This window comes from Larus michahellis, chromosome 4 (assembly GCF_964199755.1).
Source record: "Larus michahellis chromosome 4, bLarMic1.1, whole genome shotgun sequence".
Classification (NCBI taxonomy): Eukaryota; Metazoa; Chordata; class Aves; order Charadriiformes; family Laridae; genus Larus; species Larus michahellis.
In genome coordinates, this window is record NC_133899.1 from 89,679,891 (window position 1) to 89,700,945 (window position 21,055).

At 40.9% G+C, this 21,055-nt stretch overlaps 1 protein-coding gene across 2 annotated transcripts in view; it reads right to left on the reverse strand.

The window, feature by feature from the left end:
* NAV2 (neuron navigator 2) overlaps positions 1 to 21,055 on the reverse strand; it is a 233,295-nt gene that overhangs the window by 73,231 nt on the left and 139,009 nt on the right. For both annotated transcript variants that reach the window (XM_074586322.1, XM_074586321.1), the window contains one exon: positions 14,742 to 14,864. In XM_074586322.1, coding sequence (XP_074442423.1) covers positions 14,742 to 14,864 — 123 coding nt within the window. The remainder of the gene's footprint in view (positions 1 to 14,741; positions 14,865 to 21,055) is intronic.

Below are 21,055 nucleotides of genomic sequence, written 5' to 3' on the forward strand. Positions count from 1 at the left end.
AATCAGGTGACAGGACAGATGTTGTCCGTGCCGGAGGTGACACGAATCCTGGGCTTCTTCCAGAAACGTCTCTGGTATTCGTGGTTATCTCCAGGGCGTACCTGTGCTGCTGGTCATTGTACCACCTATTTATTTGCACTCGAAAACTTTGCAATATTCATTAACCTGCATCATTTTACAAAAGAAAATGCTAAGGACAAAACCTAAGCCGGGCATTATTGGCTATGCGTACGCTGTAATTAACATGCATATGATCCGTATGCAAATCGTGTTATTGAAAATAGTGACTATTAGCATAACAAGTGCTTATTATTTATTGAGATGCAACTCAGGCAGGCATCCTGCTGGGGTCTAACATCCTTCCTTTAAACAGCACCATCTTTTCTTCCTTCGTTTACACATTCTTCTCTCCTCTTGATGATTAACAGCACCGAAAACAGGGAGGCTCCCTTCTGTGCCTTTGTTTATAGGGGGAAATCTTGTGTGTTTAATTGCCCTCGAGCATCTGATCCAGTTCAAAGCTCAGCGGAGCCTCTCCTATGGTGCCACATTCCCTTCCCGCCCCCGTCATCACCGAACTGCAGGCTGTTTAAATGATCCCTTAATATATGCGACTTCACCTACATTATCTCCCTCTAATTCTTAACTGATAACAAGTTAAAAGCAGGTTGGGCTTTTTTTTTTTTTTTTTTTTTTAAGGAATGAAATGGGAATAAAGTGGGAGAAAACAAAAGCTCGACTGCGCAAGGTCATAAACCTTTTTAACGTCATGCCACCCTTCTATCGTACTTCAGATGAATTTAACCTTTTCATCATTCCAGCCGTGAAATGGAACAGGAGAGCACAATTTTACTTTTTTGGGGGGGCTAGGTCTGAGCAAAGCTTTCTTGCTGGATGAGTGCTGTTGGCCCTGTTTGCTGAGAGGTCTGGATCACTGATGCTGGCACTGATTCCTCCCCTCCACTCCCTACCCGGCAGAAGTCCTGAGGTCCCAGGGTCTCTGCAGCGCTCTTTAACCTTTCCTAGCATTTCTGTAAGAGCAAAAACTTGCAAAACCGTTCCTTGCCCAGTAATTCCTTCCCCGACCCCAGCCCTGCTGGGTTTTACGCTGCGCGTTTGTTCTCTCTGAGGCTACACCCTCTGCTTCAGAGATGGCTGTGTTACAATAATGAAATAAGTAGCAGGGGGAATGATTTCAATTAGTTATCGTTTTGCCAAAATTGAGCTGTTTGGCCCGAAGTTTTCCGAGCTGCATGCCAACCTAAGGATGGACTTTGGTCAGTCAAAAACAGCACAACAATTCCTGAGCATCCTTAGAAAATACCCATGATTTCACTGTTAAGTTATATCGATCTTCCCTGAGAAACCTTGTCTCGCAATGTAAATTCTTTATCTGGTTCTGGAGGGTCCTGGAGAACAGGGACAATGAGTCAAGAAGGGAAGCTGAGACCGTATGCAGAGAACAAGTGGAAAAAAGAAAAGGAAAGGGAGAACAAATTTAGGTGTAAACTCTGAAGTGGAAGGCTGGGACCTGCTGCACAAAAGCAATAGAACTGGGAGAAGCCACCTCAAGTGGGAGAAGGAAAAGATAGGTGTGGGACAAATTGGAAGAGAAATATCAGCACTGAAATTGTCTGTAAATATGCATTTTGATATATCCTTTCATGAGGGGATTTTTTTTTTCCCCTTGTTTTCTTTTTATGACTCCTGCTTGACTGCAGGAGACAGATCTGCTGCAGAGGCGGATCACTGCTCTACCATCACGACGACTGTTACTTGGGGACCGCTGCCTGCTTGTCACAGCAGATGGACTATGCACAACCTCAGTTTTCTGTTAATGCCATTTTTCATATACCACGCATATATAGTCCCAAATTGTTCCCAACCACTCATTCTTTCTTGGAGATCCTGAGAACTCTGTAGGCCTACCTTCTAATCAAACACAACACCTTTACCCCACAGTGGTGACACAAAAGCAGCTTCGAATCAGTAACTGGATTCCAGTCAGAAATTTACCTTGTTAAAAAGAGGTTTTAAGGCACTCTCTGCCCCCCCTCCACTTTGGCAAGTAAGATAAAACTCTCAAACTCCCAGTTCTGCTACTGCTACAGTAATTAACATTACAGTAAGTAACATTAAATATCCTGTTGTTTTATTAAAAAATGTAACTCTTCACAACACTGAGCAGACTCCCTTGGACCCTTTGTTAATTTAAATCGTTAAATCATCCAGGGGAGATGTTGGAGTTCAAGGACTTCAAGCTTAATTCTTTCCATCCCACTTCCGTGGCCTGATAGCTCCACAATAGCCAAGAGTCCAATTAACACCTTTTAGTATCTTGTGTTGATATTATTTCCAGCAAATAATTTGGCAGGAGAGACAGAGAGAACTATTCTTAAAGAAACAACCAGAACAGAAGAGGCCAAAAATGAGATCCCTGCTCCAGTCTGGCACAGCAGAGACCCCAGCTTGACTTTTTACATTAGAACCGTAATCACTGCATCACTATTCTGTAAAGGAAAAACACGAACAAAACCTAAACCCTTATGTTCTGTTTTATCCCAGTGCGATAATGAAATGAAAATGATTTTAACCCAGCCCCTCATCTGTCTGTCCTCTCTCAACATTGGCAGAATGTGGCCGTCTTGTTAAGGCTGAGCTGTGAAATGGTGTCTCACTTCGCTATCAGAGACTTAACATAAACTAGTACTGATAAAGACAGCTCCGGCTGAGTGAATTGCCCTAGAATTAAGGAGTGGTCATTCGATATCTTTGTTTAGGGACTTTAATGAAGTGAACTGCACAAGATGTAATAATAATATTAAAGGATAAAAATCCCTAGATGTACCCCCTCCCCCCCCCCCAAAAAAAAAAAAGGAAGAAAAACCCACCCCAGATTACTAGTTGGATTAATGCAAGCATTCGTATTTTGCATCATAACAGGCACACCTAACAAGCTATGAAATATTAATATTAAGAATGAAATAAACAAAGATTCACCTGGAAAACCCCTCTTTGGTTATTCACGCCACTTTCCCTCTAATGTGTGATTGTGCTCTGGTTCGTACCAAAGGACAGACTTCCCAGAGCCTAGTTTACAAGTCAGTAAATGCCAGAGAGGTTTTCCTTATGATTACTCTGTGTTTTCCTTGTCTCTGATGAATCCATTCTACTTAAGTTACAGCTACAATTCCCTGCTATTCCTGAAAAAGTTTTGTTCTCCTCCCGTGATCCCACCCAGCCTTGCTCAGCCAAGTCGTAAGTTACCTTTGGCTCTCATTTTTTTCTTTCTAAAATAATCCCTTGTTCCTAAACGATTTGATAACACATACATTGCCATAATAAACTTAACCGCACTGCCATGTATTGCGAGCTCCTTCATTCCAACGGTGTTAAAATCTCAAAGTGAAATCAGAAACCGATGTCATTAAACAAGAGAAGAGTGTATCCCAAGTGGGGAATGACTTTAAGATTCAAACACGTTTTATGGACGAAGTAATTCGTTGAGGACAAAGGTAGACGTAATGAAAGCCCACCATCGAAAGCACAACACATTGCTTGGAAAGAGATAAACGGCTGCAAGAGAAACCGATTTGGTAGCATAGAGGGGACAATGTAGGAAAGGTAAAATATCTGGGTCAAGTATGACTGGAATTGTGGTGGTGGCAAGAAGGGAAAACATATGGTATGACTCACAGGAAGGAATGATTATTTTATCAGTCACATGTTTAGCTCATTACAGCTAAAGTAAGGTCAGCCCATAACAACCTGGTGAGAGAGGGAAGCAGAATGTTGCTAAAATAGAGAACAAGGCAGAAGCTACTTCAGAAGGGGACCCAAACTCTAAGCCACAGCGTGGAAGACATCTCCGATTCTACCCTCTGGATGTTGGTGTTGGAGAGCAAACCATCAGCATGCTCTGACCAAAAGCAATGACAAGCAACTTCAATGTTGCCATATGGTGTATTTGCTTTTCATCTATATTAACAACAACAAAAAATGGTTATCTTCACAAGCCAGCAAAGAATTTCAACAGAAATTAAGAGCACAGAACTCATATCCTGACTTCAGTTCAAAATCACAATCTTCCAATTTCAGATAATTTGTGTCTTTCTTTTGCATGCACATTTAAGATATGCATATGTATAAATGCAGATTTCTTGTCACCCCTTGATCCATCTCAGGAGTCCTTTGGTTCAGAAATGCTCTCAAAGCCCAGATGGATCAATTCTCTATCTAGGGGTAGACAGAGAATACACATAGTCCCAAAATACAGATTAAGCGGAGCATAAGGCTTTCCTGGATGAACATAACCTCTGTGAACTTCAGTTGGCACAGGATACTCATCTCTCTTCCCCAGAGGCTCATGTTGGTGATTCTTCCTTCTCCTTTTCCCTCTCCTCTCTTTCCATAGAGAAATACAGCCGTCTACAAATACAGTCTACCTATTTCCTCATAATATTCCTTTCTTCCCTTCTGCATTCAAAACAGTTCTAGTTTTGCAAATGCAACATTATGTTTCAGGCATCCCTGAAAATAAAAATGAAACCTTTGCATAAAAATGCAAATGAAACATAAAACTATGCACGCACGTATCAGATAGTATCAAATAACATCAATAGTTTCAAAGAGATGTTTAAGGCATTAAGTCATGTTAGGAAGAGTATTTCTAGCTGCAAGTTTCATAACAAGAATAAATCAATCTTGACTATGAACATGAAAGAGGGAATAAAACCTTTTTGAACAGTCAAGGTGGTTTGCTCATTTCCCCTAAACCAAAATGAATGAATTAGTTGATATATATGAAAATTAACTTAAACTAACAACATAATCAGAGAAGATAAACTTCCAAGTTAAAATTAGATTAAAAAGATGAAAATATTACTTGGGGCTGATGAGAGCACATGGTAACTCCACAGTACCTGCTGAGCTGCGCCTTTGTCAGTTAAGAAACAACAAAAAAAATAATCATACGGTTAAAAAGAGCTGACCTCAGCCCTTGGACTTTGCTCAGGCACTAATCAGACTTCCAGTGTTTAGTCCCCTGGCTACTTATTGACCATACATACCTGGACACACATAAACATGGCCCCTAGCGATGTGGCAGTTACTCAGGCTCCCTCTGCTCCCAGGTTTCGCCCTGTTCCAGTGCCACTTATGTCAAATTAATTAGCCTCAAATTGCAGCAATCGGTGTTAATAAAATTAGATGTTTTATTCGTAGTGAGACTATCAAAAACTTGTACTAAGAGAAACAAATTACACGCATTCTCAGAATACTGCTGTAACAGCACAATGTGGCTCCAAGTGTTTCCACTGTAGAGTACGCAATTATTTATCCTGGCCAAATGTATATGCAACTGTATATATTTAAGCAACATAAGACTATCATGTGAAAGCCTTAATGCCTGTTTTATATAATAGAGCATTTTTAAGCCCCACACAGCTGCGTTAACACTGGGCCGTTTAAGCCTGAGGATGTTGGGACTCATCTCAGAAAGATGAGGAGCAAAGTGACTACTTGTTCTGTGCAGTCTCAACTTCGCTGAGAATCCTACTAGCTGTCATAAAAAGGTCATAAAGTCACCTTATCGTACTGCTGGGAAAATCCCTATACCATGAGGAAGCTGAGGAACGGAGAAGAGCAAAATAGGACTTACAGATAAGAAGGGTACTGACCCCCAATATGGAATAGCTTGATGGCCACCAAGGAAGTTATGACACCAAGGAACAGCCTGCTACAAATGCAGTAGCTCCAAGAATCCCGGGGCAGCAAAAGTATAATTATGTACTATTGTCCCTGCCACTCCCCCTCAGCACTCCTACTGCAGAATGCAGCAAAACTGCTCTTCTGAGATGGAAGGTCCTTCCAGGGGGGACACACCTTCATTCTACATGGGCCATGCGCCCCAATGTCTGTCTGCACTTCTGTCTGCCCTCTGGCTTTCAAGAGCCACTCTATACCTGTGGAACATCAAATGCCGTGTAGACATATGTGGGAAACGAGACATTCCCTTCTTTATGAAAAGCCAGGTAGCGTTGGTAGTAAGAGCTGTGAGAGGCGGGAAGAGAGCGCTCCGCTTTCTGAAGAGCCATGGAAATAGGGAGTGAACCTTTCTTTTGTCTGAACATATCTTCTGCCTCGATGAGTACAAGGTTGGGGATGGTTTTGTTTCTTTGACATCAGCCAGCCGTAAAGTCTGCCCCTTACTTCATTACCTTCTAAATACCGGAGCTGCCATTCAGGACAGCTGAAGGAGATGACAGCTTATGAAATACGTAGCATTTTAAATATGAGCTCAAAGTTGTGGATACCTTTACAGCTTCTCCCGCTACGCTACAAGACGTGTGCACTGGATATACAGGGCTATGGGCATCATCCAACTTCAAACATACTAGTGAGCAGTCCTAATTAGGAGATTCATTTCCCTGTATAAGCAATGGATCCTTCAAAGCATCTGGTTATCCTGAATTTCTTGTAGGCTTCTCACTCATGATATACGGGGTGTCCCCTCGCCCCATCTGCAGCAGCATGCTTGAAAGCTCTTCACTGGAGGGGACAAGACTGGGAATTAACGACTGAATATTCAATAAACATCATCGTTAGAGTAAAGAAAAAGAAACAAACCCCCCCAGCAAAGCTCAGAAGAGCATGCAGGGAGGCATGTGCATCTCACATTTGGACTCGTAATTTTGATATCGCTTTCCAAACAATACAATTACAGGAAACATTCAGCCATGAAGTAGAAAGCTTAGATCCAGGCTATTAACATCAGTATTTCTATTAACGTGTAAGCTAATACTAATAGAATATTAGTATAATCACAAGAGAATACATATCTGTAGAACAGAAGTAAAGAAAAATAATGAAAAGTTTCTAATGAAATGTACAATTCTGGACAACTCCAAAGCCCCAACAAACTATTTAAGAAGGGCAAACAAAGACTAAAGGGAGAAATTTAGGTTTTCTCGTAACGAGACATTTAGAAAAGCACACAATATTTGAAAAAACATCTGTCTTGAAATTTGCTTTACAGCCACAATGAGCTTCCACGCTCGTCAAACAGCCCAAAACTGGGATTCTTCTTTTGGAGTCTGACAGCTGTCTGCTATTAGTTTTATCTATTCAATCTCCAAATCCCAAACTCAGAGGTTACTGGTGTAGGTCAGTTGTGAGACTATGTTGACTCTCTTGCCATTCGACATGGAAAACCAAATAACAAAGTCTGCACTATGTCAGCAAGCATTTCACATTCTTCGGTTTGTCATGCAAAGCACAAAGACCCTGATACAGTTCAAAATGGTCTTTGTATCTACAATCTTGTTTACCCTTGGAATACAAGCTTAATTTCCCACATGCCTAAAGTGTTTTAAAAGCCACTTCATACAACAGAAAAGACAGTGCTAATCTCTGGCAATGGAACCAGAAATATTGAGGGTTTCAGAAGAGCCTCCCAATCAGCAGTTAGATCAACTTTATACTTACACACATAAAGTGGGTGTATATGAAAGGAAACGTCACTTCAGGAAAATCTAGTTCTGGTGCTGTAGGACCATGATTTTTTGCCATCCCTAGATGCTTATTATTCAGCTGCTTAAATCAGGCAGTTTTTTCCCTATTTCTACAGACTGAGTATCCACATTTGTGAAAAAGGTAAGGTCCCTTCACCGGCACACGTGCAGCAGCGCAGCCTTCCAGGGGAAGCGACAAACTGTCCACAGTGGAATATGTGGGCAAAAAGGAAGTCCTAACTTAGCCAGGATGAGTTGCCCTTGAGGCATCTGCCACCTTCCATGAGCTTTGTAGTGAACTTCAGCTCCTGACTTAAGCATTTTAATTAGATGCTAGAGCAGAGGTGGAAACGCCCCCTAAAATACAAAGGGATGCAGATTCAGAATCGCAGCAACGAAAGCACGACACGAGGAAAAAAGTTTCAACAAGAAATGCAGTTCCTAAAGCCAAGGTCCAGCCTGCATCTTCCGTTTTTACATCTAAGCAAAAAAGAAACTCTGAAGGAGTTTAAAACAACAGCAACAGCCAAGCATATAAAGATTGACTAATTACTATTTTTGGAGGGAACAACTTGCAATTGTGGAGTGTGTTGGTTGCTTGGTTGGTTTGTTTTTAATGTCGAGCGGTGGAGCTCTACCTCCTCATGGGAAGAAAGTTCTTGAAAAAGGTGAAGAACTGCTCTCAACTGCCTTGTTAGCCTGCAGGGCTACTAAAACAGGTCTTAGTTAAAAGAGAAGAACGGGATAATTCTTGGCTTCTTGGATGCACGTGGGTCCTAACTGTGGTAAAATCTGGCTTTTTGGTTTTTTTGGCCATGGATACATGGAGAAGGGACTTTCCCATAGGAAAACAAATTGCATTTTTACAAAATGTCAGTTAAAGAATAGGCACAAAACTGCTTCAGCACCAAACACCCAGCCGTCAAGCATAGATCCACTATTGCTACATGACGTGATAATCTAGAGCCTAGGTAGAAATTTTAAAACAAATACAATCTCTGCTGAAAAGTTATCTACTTAAATCGTTCCCTCCTCATAACACTTTCTAGCCTTCAAACAGATCCTGACCTCACTAAGTTGACTGTTGGAAGCAAACTCTTTGCTGACCATCGTGCAACGAGTAAAGTTAGACCAAGCCTGAGAAACAAACAAAACATTCCAACATAGGTCTATTCCATCATGCCTCTCTAAACAGAACTGACACTGTCACCAAATCCTACATAAGTCCTTCCCAGAATGTAGTGTACTTTATCCAGTGTACCCATATGTATCCCAAAAGTACATATGCGGAAAAAAGAAAAAAACCACCACAAACCCAGTATTCCTGTGCCCACTGAATGGATTCACATGCAAGCCACAAAGTTAAGAAGAACCTGGTTACCCAAGGAGGCAACTCTCACACAGCCACTTAATCTCTGACCTCTTCCTTCTCATCTTCAAGGGAGTTCTATAAAGCATCTTCAAAGAACAAGCCAGAGTATTAAAATAATAACTCTGGTGGATATTAAAAACCATAGATTCAACAGAGACAGCCTTTACAGCATGTAATAATTTGCTCCCTCTCCCCAGTTAACCTCTCCATGTTACACAGGCAATAAATCATCCATCTCTCTCTCTTCCACAGCACACAAACATTGCATCATGCCTTTCCTTGCTGTATCTTCCTCTGGTTCATAGGTATTGTCTGTCTTTAAGAGTTAATCTAAACTACTGATACATCCAGGTAAATTTAGAGCAACTGTTCTTCAACTTGTATTTAGTAATGAAAGTTCTTGTTTCTGTTTTAGACCTTAAGAAAAGCTTATGTGCCCCGAAGTTTGTCATCTTTAGTCCACTGAAATGGATTTGCCAAAAAACATTGCTTCCCTTGACTAACCTTGCCTTGTTTGAAAGTAGAACATCTTTTTTTTCCTTTTGGTACTGCTAATTTCAGCCCTCAGGTATAGCTACTGCACCTTTGCTTTCAACTGCTATTTGTTGCTTAACTTCGCAATTACTTTATGTAACCTAAAACCACTCTGGATTACAGCTTGTAAAAAGATTCCTTGGAAAATAAAAGTGTACGGTATTGTGATTCTAATCAGCAGATCCCAAGGCCATAAACTTCAAAGAATCTTTGCAATGTGAATTTCCCTATTTCTGCGAGTCAGTTTTCAAGATAAACGTGGGATCCTTCAAAGACAGAGAGATAGGTATCTAGAGGTACACCAAGGTACAACATGCACATTTAGAAGCAGTAGTATTTTTTTTGAGCTTAGTGATAAAATACAAACAGATGGTCAAGCAGAGTAGAAGATTTAATCTCACCAGTCCTGTGACTTTGCTATTGAGCAACTACACGTGGGCAGATATTTACAAATTGCAGTGACGCGCAGCACAGATACAGTGAGCCACGAATGCTGGGGTGTTGGCACTTACTTTTGGATCTATTTTATCTAAAAACAATTTAGCGACTTTTAAATTATTTTCTAGAAAACGATGCTTATTTAGTAGATAGGAACCTTATATAGGGGTGGTTCCATTGTCCTAGCAAAGAAAAAAAAAAAAAAAACGGGAAAAGCAGAATTTATAAATTATTTTAATCGTAACAACTGAATGCAAGTACAATTGCCAGGGCTTTCTGGAAGTGAAGGAACTGAGAACTGATGACATGAAATCTTCCTGGTAGGGTGGTAACAGCTCAGCAGCATCTTCCTTAGCTGAGATCTCCTGAGGTCTGTAGCTGACTTCAATGGATATAGTTACTCTTTCTCCTGACAGAAAGGACATCCTCCCTCCACAAACCTATTCACACAAAATATCAGATGAATCGCCCTGCAACTTCATTTACTGTGAAACTCCACAAACACTTATGTCAACGCTCCTGAGGGAGCATTGCAGGAGCAGGAGATGCTGTGAGGGAAGGAGATAATGGGAATTCCACTGCCATTACAATGCAGGAATATCTATTTCCACATTTTTTTACAACTGTTGGGTCCATCTGAAGTTTAAGATATAACCCAGTCATGTTTTAACATTTTAAGACAAAGGCTATCCAGTCTCTGTGTCTATATGCGTCTATTCCAGACACATTTTTTCTATTTTTACCCTTTTCTTATGCATCACGCTACCACTGCTAGCATAGCAAAGATACAGTAATGATGAGATGGTTAGTAATGGGGTAGTATTGCTAAAGGGTATTATCTGTGAATAGAGGACTTAACTCCTCTACTGCAAAGCCAGGACTTGCAGACTCCTTCATTTAATTTTAGCTGCATTGTCTCAGTTAAGAGGAAAAACTGAAGACACACACTTAGGACTTCAAGCTGTCTTATCCTACTACAAAACTTCATAAAGAATATCTTGCCAAAAAAATCCTTTTTTTTTTCCTTATATTGTAACATTTTTCCATTGTCTACGATAAAGTAGCGCCTAAAAAGAAGAATATTTGATGCAGCTGCTTCTGCAGTACACACGAGCACCATTGTCTGTAATTCTGCTTTCAGTGGGATTTGCCTCCTTCCAAAAGCAGTGACATCTCCTCCTCTCCCCGCTTTTCAGCACAGGCCAATATCGCCCCCAACTTGATGACTTGCCTCAACTCGCTTTTCAGCTCTTCTGAAGTGTGATCCAAGTTCCCATGGTCATGAAGGCAGTTCGACAAACTCCCTCCAGCACTGAACACTAACCCATCTTTATAGTAATCGCATCACTGTAACAGGATGCAAGAAATTAAATTGCAGTTAGTGAATTTAAACATACTCCAGTCAAAGGGTTTTACTCCACAAATGAATGTGAAGTGTTCTCTACTACCTAAGCCAAGAGACATATAAATAACCTTAATCTGTTTTTATAAAATGCAAAATAACAGCAAAATGCTACTCTTCAGCTATTTTTTAAAGCCATAATTTTTACTATTTGTAGACATTACTATAAATCATAGCATCTGGAAAAATCTGCACTCAATTACATTCTTAGTAATAGTGATATATCCATGCTCTGCATGGAATGTCCTCTGGCTTTCTGCTCAGTTTCTGCTTCACTTCCAGTTCTTCCTTCCTGTCCATCTCCTCTCCTGGTTCTACGTTATTCTCTGAAATTATCAAAAAATCGTGCCAAAAGCAGGAAATGCTACCAAAATGCTACTGACTGCCAGGAGCCAGCTTCAGTTGCAAGTCCTTCTGAGAGTTAAACTGAAAATGACCTTTTTTAATGGCAGAGTGATATGGCTTAGTGATGTTTTTTGTCAGTGTTGGGTTGATGGTTGGACTAGATGATCTGAAAGGTCCCTTCCAACCTAGGCAACTGTATGATTCTAAGACTGCCGTTGTCGTCATCATAGATCTGAACCATGACGCAGCAACACTCTTAGAGCCGTTCCATCCTAGCCATGCTCAACATCTGGTCTGTGTTTGACCTACAGTTCACCAATGCTGTGGCTGTTGGACCTACCAAGACAATGTAATCTGCTATTTGACCAGACAGGTCCTTACAGTCAGAAGCTGGGAAGACCTTTTTATGCTTTATACTCTTATGCAAAGACATGCAATTCACGCAGCCTCCAATTACATGGTAAAAGTGAAACAATCCAAGTCAATCACGCTCGGAAGTAGTTATTTACGCACTTCATCACTGAGGATTTTTAAAGAAGTCACATAGACATTTCCCTAATAACAGCATTAAAGTTACTCTTGACAAGCTCACATTCATTAATACAGTCCCCTGCCCTATTCACAAGGATATGATAAATCAACAGAGGTCTGAATTATGCTATCTAAATAACAGGTTATACAAGCAAGCAATTACAGAAAGATTTACCCAAATCTAAGTTTCAAATTTCTTCCCTCTTATTTATACGTATTCATGAATGCAAGTTACATATATGAAAGCAAGGGCAGAATTAAGTCTCAGATCAAGCAGCTGCGCCTGACAACGTGAAATCAACTTAAATAACCAGATGGTACGCACCAAGGCCTTATACATAGAAGAGACAAAACCATAGGTGGCTAATCTGCAACCTTAAAAAAAAAAAAAAAGTCACAAACTAAATAAAAAAGGCATTTTTAATGCCTTTTTTCATTAAAAATGCCTTTGTTCTATGCAAACACAAATTGTCTTGAAGTGAATAAATAAGCTCAGCTGTGTTGTGCAATGATTCCATTAACCTTGCAATCAAGCATTAAATTAAACTGCCTTGTTTGGATTTCCCTGCTGCAGGGGAAAATGTACCTTCTAAGGTCTGTGCTTCATATCACCAGTGCCAACGAGTAAAAGCTTCACAACCCGACTCATACAATTAATAACACAAGAAACTAAACAAGTGAGCAAATTGCAAAAATTCCTCTGATAACTTTTTAATGATTAACCTTACACTCAAAGGGTCACAGCCTTTCACACTCGTTCTCCCATGCATTCAATTAACATCTGCTTTGAACAAGTTAAATTTAATCTTCGTACGTTTTTTTAGATGTACCAATAAAGCAGAACTCCTGCTTGACTCCACTCACAGAATGGACAAAGCGAGTCATTACTGCAGCGTTTCATTCAACTCCTTTTCCTTATGCCACCCTGGAAAACTCCTGCTCAAACCAAGGTTAATTTTTCGTTTAAAATGCACACCATGATCCCCCAGCAACCAAAGAGGAGCTATTTTTAAATCGCTGCCCTATTGTCAGAAAACCCATTTCCTGCATAAGGTGAGTAGGCTTACCTTCTAAATAGAAAAGACTAAATCAAAACAACACATAATAATGTCACCAACTCTGGGACCGCGGGTAATTTTTCTGTGATCCCCATGCCGCAGCTAAATTGCCAGCCACACAGAGTCTTTATTGTGCGTAAAGTCCGTCCCCTCCACATGAACTGAAAGAATGATTTTCGACCCTGAAAACAATTGCCGTAAACTAGGGATTGCATTTCAGTCTGTCACAATCCCGTTCTAAGTGGAATGTATTTAAATGCACAAATAATGTCTCTTGTTGAACGTACGTAATTGGTCCTCGTGCGTGGTGTCTTCAGGGAAGGAGCTTGGCAAATAAACGCGAGAATAATTTATGTGCCAAGAAAAAGTGTTACAAGCACAGAAAACATTAGACAGAGGAAGGAATCAATGACAAGGAATGACACTAGCTCTCCAGAAGGCTCACTGCTACTTAAACAACAAAATAATTCATACTAGACCAATTCTGTGTTGTAAACGTATAGCTTCTGCTAATGTTCAGAAGCCGCAGCAACAGATGAGGATGATACTTGATTAGTCTTCGGTTGCTTCACCAGGTGGGAATGCCTCTGCCCTCCTTCAACCAGGAGCGAGTGCTGTTGGCCCAGTACGGGTTTCAAGTTGCAAATTTCAGAAACAGATACAAGATCCTGAAAAATCCAGGCATATTTTACAACTGGCAAGCATATGTCGACTTAGTAATTGAATCTGAGCTGAGATTCTCTGAGAGGTTTTAGTTCTTTTGTTTAGATTTACCATCCTGCTCTTTACTAGTATCAAGAGAAGACCAAAGCAAATTTCGTACGGCTTGCTTTGAAAACAAGGCTAGATTCTCCATCGCTTGTATTTCCGTAGTAACCCGTGCATCACTATCAAGAAAATATCAGTCATATCAAACCCAGTCAACCGCATTATGTCCCAGGAAAGACTTATTGATAACAAAACTAAAAAGGAAAAAAACCTTTTCGTTCAGAAATTGGTTCAAACCCGCAACGCAAAATCCATGTTTTAAACTTAGGGGCCCCTCACTGACGAAAAAGGATGCGGTTCACTTACTACATCAACAGTAACACTCAGCAGACTTTGGGTTTGGAAGGGAAAGAGGCAGCTACAGGCTGATGCCATTAAAAGCAAAAGTATTTAACCCATTTTTCTCTAACAGAATAGAAGTCTCATTAACCGTCCATCTCCACAGCTTCCTTTATGATTGTACTCCCATAAATTATGGATTTAGGTCTTTTTTTTTTTTTATTTCAAACACTATTAAAATAGAAGTTTTACATTTTACTGTGTTGCGTCCCGTCCACAAAAACCCAGATGAGATTTCGGCAAAGTAATCAGAAGACATAAAGCCAGCATTTATCCTGACACCTCTCCGAACATATAACCTAAAATACTCTGGAGAAGCTTATATCCACACATTCAGCATCTGAATTCCCAAAGCTTTTTAATCTTAGAGATCCGATCCATTTTAGATACAGCATGAATCAAAAGCGCCATTATACGTGAGCATTTGCTGGACGAGACCTTACCTGTCAGCATCCCCGAGGCCCAGTGAAGTATTACGCTGCATCGTCTCCCGCACTGCAGCCATGCCATCAGGCAACCGGTTCAGCCTTCGCGTGTAGAGGCCCAGACCACCATCCGTCATATACCTTTAAAGCAAGAAAACAAAATGTCATGTTTCGTAAAACCATAAAACTTTTAGATATTGTTGTAGCTGATATCTTCCGCCTGTTTTTAACTGTATATTGCAATTTCCTTATGTTTTCTTTACATTTCCTTACGAGTGAAGAATATTACTCAGCATATGAAGCAAGGAAAACTTTATTCTATATTAGATCAGAGATATTTCTTGCCTCTCATCATTCTCCATTATATCTTGCCCTCTCTCTCCTCAATAAGAATTGAATTTCAACATAACTGTGACAAAGGAATAACACTTAACTTTCATTAAGGATGCCTAGATGGAAGTAATTTAATATTTGTGAATGTTATCATTAATTATCGCTTCGTGTCCAAAAAATGCATGATTTATACTGCCCTGAACTATTTTGCGTGGGCTAAAACACCACCATGGAAATCTCAACCCTTTTACAAGTGAACTGCAAAAATCACATTGAATTCATCCTAGATTTCGTCGGTGGTCCATGAACAATGAGTATCCCAAGGTTTATTGGGAGAAATAGAAGTTGCAGCAGGAATGAAAAGTTTTTTTCAACCTTGTTTTGGCTCCTGCATTTTGTTCTGTCTGCAACTGTGACCTAGAGACATCTGCATTTAAAGTGTTACTGTTCTTCGATACTGAGAAGTGTCAGGTGTGTATGTGATACTTCGCAAATTGCTAAGAGAGCACTTTTCTTACTTTCCTGTTTAGACAAATGAAAAATGAATCGTAAAGCGAACAGAGATGCCACTTGGTGGACAAGAACAGATAGACGTTATTGATCGCCAGGAACAATTCCTCACAATAAGGCAGGCTGCGTCATCCAGCATTTTTGTTGAAGCCTGTACCGATGCAGACAGCAATAGCCATCACGTAATGTAACTTGAGGATGTGGTGCTAACCAAGAAAACAAAGTTTTAAAGACCATACAACTACCTACCACTTTTGTACCGTTTATGAATAAAATATTTTAGTATATGGATACTGAAATTAATAGCTTACTCCCGTCTTCCACTCTTGAAGACCTTCTCAACGAGCTGCTCCACATCAATACCTCAATAATGTTTTAAAATACTTTGTGCCCTTTCATGATAGTAATAGGTAAACAAATTCGAAGTGTCAAAATAACACAGGAGGATTTTTCTCTTGGTTTAGCTTCATTTCTTAAAAGTATTTCTGACTACAGATATCTGTGAGCTGGCTTTACACTAGAAAGGCAAGTCCCACTCGCCTCTCAAGACGCTGGCAGGGAGTGAGTTCTGTGCAACCCCCACCAGCTCATCAGCTCAGGTACATCTACATGAGCAGCACTGAGTTGTGGAAACGGGCCGTAAAAATTTCCACGCACCCGAGGCTGAAATAACTAACAACTCCAGCAATACAGCTGCTGCCTCTGGCATGCTGTTGGGACACGTAACGTACCTCGCCGAGTTAGGAGTTGATGGGATTGTATCCTCTTAATCCTTCAGCCACTCCTAGCGAATCGACAGCTGCCCACAGAATAACATCCAGACACGCAGGACACCTTCCTTTTTCTTAGCAAGGCACAGAGCTTTTTCCCTAGCAGCGAGACACCCTCACCCGCAGCAGGAAAGGAGAGATGCTCCCAGCTGCAGCCGGCGATACCTCTGCTGGCGAGGCGTTACTGCAACGGAGGTACTATTCCCAAGTCAAATTTAATTACTACATTTATAAAAACGGGATGGGGTAAGGAGTCAAGAAGCCCTGCACAATCCGCTGCTCAGCATTTCAGTTAGATGTATAAATCTGTACGGGGCCTTCCCAGGAACAACCGAGGAGTCTCCCTGGGGAGTCTAACAAAGAGGTTGCTAAGCCACTCAGGTCAGACACAGGAGCATTCCCCGTTCAGCAAATCTGCGGGGACGCAATTCTCCAAACTCATAAACAAAAGACTGTAAAAAACAAGAGGAGCAGTTGCCCTGTAACTCATGTGGAATTCGCCTTAGGTCTTGCATTCTAACTTCTGTTTCGCATAGTTTATAAATATTTTATCATGGAAGAATTTTTTTTTCTCCTTAAGCTACCCACAAGAAAAGAAATGGAAAGAAAAGAAAAGTGGAGCTTAAGACCATATTGTTAAACAAACATGCAAGCAGCATTTTGCAGAAACATCTACTGTACATACGCTAATTGGTTTATTGCAGATACTCGTCTGCACACGAAACGCATTTCTCAATAAACACCCGTTGTACACGTACTGGAAAATGCAGCTTTTTGGCTTTGCTGTCAGATTTCTGGCATACAACTAGTCCTTTGATTAAAAAAGATCAACAACAGTTGAAATAGACTGTTCTCCATAACCATTTCCCAGAATACATTAAATGAAACATATCACAGGTAAGCGTTAGCCATGCGGAAATCAATGGACAGCCTCTTTGCTAAACATCAACAGATTCCACCCGCTACGCAGCAGCGCGGCAACCTGATAGATTAGAATAATTCTGCGGTCGCATCAAACTGAAAACTGACAGTTGGATTTTCAGTGTTTTTAAGCACTCATAAACCTTACGTAAGTCAATGGAAGCTGGATGCCTTTGGCGTCTTTGACAACAAGTTTTTCTAACCAAGACCTTGTAAAAAAAGTACAGACATAGATGATGGCTTTTACTCACTATACCAATAGGACAAGTTTCTTACATGCCAGAACAACACAAGATAGATTTCTGTATTTTGAAATAGGTTTGTGTAATCGCAGATTGAAAGCTTTATATCTTATATTTATTAAACGCAATGTCCTCTACCCAGGAATGTTTAATTCCAAAAAGATGCCAAAAGCAATGACGCCTGAAGTCCTGCATGCAAGACTAGAGGTGAAAGATGAAGGGGAGGTACCATCTTCTAAACTCTGTAGAGAAAGACATACTTACAATAAAAAAATTTAAAATAAATGAAAAAAAATTAATTCTCTACTATTCATTGGTTAGTCCGGAGGAGATTAAAAGTTCCCAGTGCCACAAACCTCCAGCCGCTGACTTCTTTTCCTTCCCCTCCATCACTTCAAACTTCATCATAGACTCATAGAATACCAGGTTGGGAGGGACCTCAAGGATCATCTGGTCCAACCTTTTCTTGGCAAAAGCACAGTCTAGACAAGATGGCCCAGCACCCCATCCAGCTGAATCTTAAAAGTGTCCAGTGTTGGTGAATCCACCACTTCCCCGGGGAGATTATTCCAATGGCTGATTGTTCTTACTGTGAAAAATCTTTCCTCTTCTGCCCAATCAGAACCTCCCCAGGAGTAACCTGTATCTGTCACCCCTCCTCTTTTCCATGTGACTCCTTGTAAAAAGGGAGTCTCCATCTTCTTTGTAGCCATCCTTTAAATACTGGCACATTGCGATAAGGTCTCCCCATAGCCTTCTTTCCTCACAGCTGAACAAACACAATTCTCTCACAGCCTTTCCTCATATGGCAGGCTTCCCAGTCCTTTGTTCATCTTGGTGGCCCTTCTCTGGACCCTCTCTAGCCCATCCACATCTTTTCTGCATAGCTGGGACCAAAACTGAACACAGTATTCCAGGCGTGGCTTGACAAGCACACAGTAGAGTGGGATAATGACTTCTTCATCTCTGCTGGTGATGTCCTTGATGATGCAACCCAGCATTCTGTTGGCTTTCTTTGCCACAGCAGCACACTGCTCCTCATATTGAGTTTGTCCAGCAGGACACTCAGGTCCCTTTCTATAGAACTGCTCCCCAGCTGGCTAGATCCCAGCCTGTGCTGTGCTCCTGGGTTATGTTCTCCCACGTGCAAGACCTTACACTTGTTGAACTTCATAAGGTTCTTGCTAGCCCACTCTTCCAGCTGATGCAGGTCCTCCTGCAGGGTGGCTCTCCCTTCCGAAGTGTCCACTTCCCCACTCAGTTTGGTGTCATCAAACTTAAAACTGTCTTGGCTCTCAGAAGCCATCTTGCCTTTATGAATACATTATTATTGCTGCAGATTTTTGTTTTATGTCAAAGGAGAATATCATGAAGGCATATTTTTCTAAAGACAATCTCGTAAAGACACGCTTCCTCAGAGAGGAATAAACCCAGGAAACATCATCCTGCATGCGTATAATTTTAACAGTACTCAGCACCGTCTGGATTTATTGCCCTATCGTACATCTACACAATATGGAATGCCCGTATACTAGCCTCTCCTATACAACAACCTATTGCAGTCCAAAAATTTGTATTAGGCCAGTTATCAATTAGGTATAATTTCTTTGACTTTTATAATTAAAATACATGACAAATTTGTACTAGATGCCTTGCTAGATTCATGAATCATAGCAACACTTTTGCACATTCAGTGCAAAAGATGAACTTTCAAAGTAGTTTTCTACCTGCCCCAAAATAAGAAAAAGTTTAAATATACGATCTGGGAAAAAGTGTAGTATCCAGACTCTGACTTTTACATCGATGGGTAAATTCTACATGTTCAAAAAATTTAATAGCTCAGATGCTTTAGGGATGATACCAATGATGGGCAATGACTGCATTTAGCAAAGTAAAATATAATGCTACTTAATGAGTGGACAGCGAGATGGTGATGACATTGCTTAAAAGGAGTTTCTAATCTTTTCAGGAATTAATGCTTAATACTCATCTCCATAGTTTCACTCTTCATCAGCAAGGAAACAAAATCAACCAAGCTACTTTTAATATGAGAAGACTTAGGTTACACAAGAGCGGTATTATGCACTTCTAACACTCAACTGGAAATTACAGCCCACTTTCTAGGTGACACTTTTTTTCTACAAGAAAGTGGCTCCCTGCCCTGTATTACAGGCATAAAGTAATTTGCTTTGGAGTTCCCTGGACAACCCGGACCTTTAAGCTTCTCTTTTCTTTAGCCAAATACACCCTTTCCGTGCCTCTGAAATTTTGAATGCCATAATAAGTCCTTCCAAGTGCAATATTTTTAGGATATTTCTGATGCTGAAGCGATATATTTCCCTTTCCTCAAAGGCACACAGAGGAAACAGGAACAGGTTATGCCAGGGATCAGTAAAATCCAGCGGCCTGAGTCGCTTAACTTCTGTCCGCACTCGCTACTTACCCACGTGTACAGCCAGCCAACGGCACACCTACTTTTACGGTCTGACAGCTCTACCACTTCATATATATTCATTTCACTCCTTAATGTACGAATATGAATTTTCCAATTTTGAAATGAGATAGCCAAGGGACAGGCATTCTTCACTTAAGTATTAGGAGAAGAAGGAGCGGCAGGTAAGTCAGCAGCACACCACAGACTGGGCAAGGCTACTCCGATCTGCCCAGCATCGCACGGCCCCGTAATCCCAAACCCACATGCAGGAAAGCTGCAATGTGCCCCAAACCTGGAGCTGACTCTGGCAGCCCAGGTGCTCCTGCCTTCCTCCCGGTGCTTTTAATTCAAGGTTAGTTTGGAAATAGCTGCCCAAGTGCCTCCTGGCAGAACATTTGCCCAGCAACTCAAGTGCTTGAAACTTGAAGGAACAAAAAGCTTGTAGGAATTACTGCTTTTGGATTATGCCATGCACCAACATCCACTTTGACCCTCAAAAGTGTTTTCTTCTAGCTGCAGCAATAACACTGTTAGCCTTCATGTTTTCTTTCAAATGTTTATTTTCGCTAGGCTTCATCTGCCGCGTCATTACAGTCAGGTAAACAAGATCAAGAGGCTTAACAAGCGTTGAGCACCAAAGGAGTCTAACTTTGCCAGTCGCTAAGAAGCACCAACAGCAGAAAATTCTCCACTGCCCTCTCTGAAATACGATAAACGTGATCAAAACAAACCTGTTATTGCAACCAGGAAATTGTTCTAAATCTGACTTAAAAAGAAATGCTAGCCTAACAGCGAGATGATGACAACCCGAAACTTCAAACTTCTTAGGTTAGTATGAATTCGGTGTGCGTTTTCTGTCACAACATTGCAATTAGACCATATGACCTTTCCCCATGTTTGTCCCCAAAGTCCATCCATTATTCTTGCCTGACCGCTCTCCGTTATAACGTCCACCACATCAGCACTGTACTTCATCTCTCTAACCAAAGGGTTGAACATACACCCCGTCTACAAGCCTGCGGCTGGTTTCAATTCCATTCTTTGATCCACGTGAATTTCAACAAAGATGTTCAAGAACAGGATTAGGTCCTGAGCTTTTGGGTTGGGACTGCTAATATAATG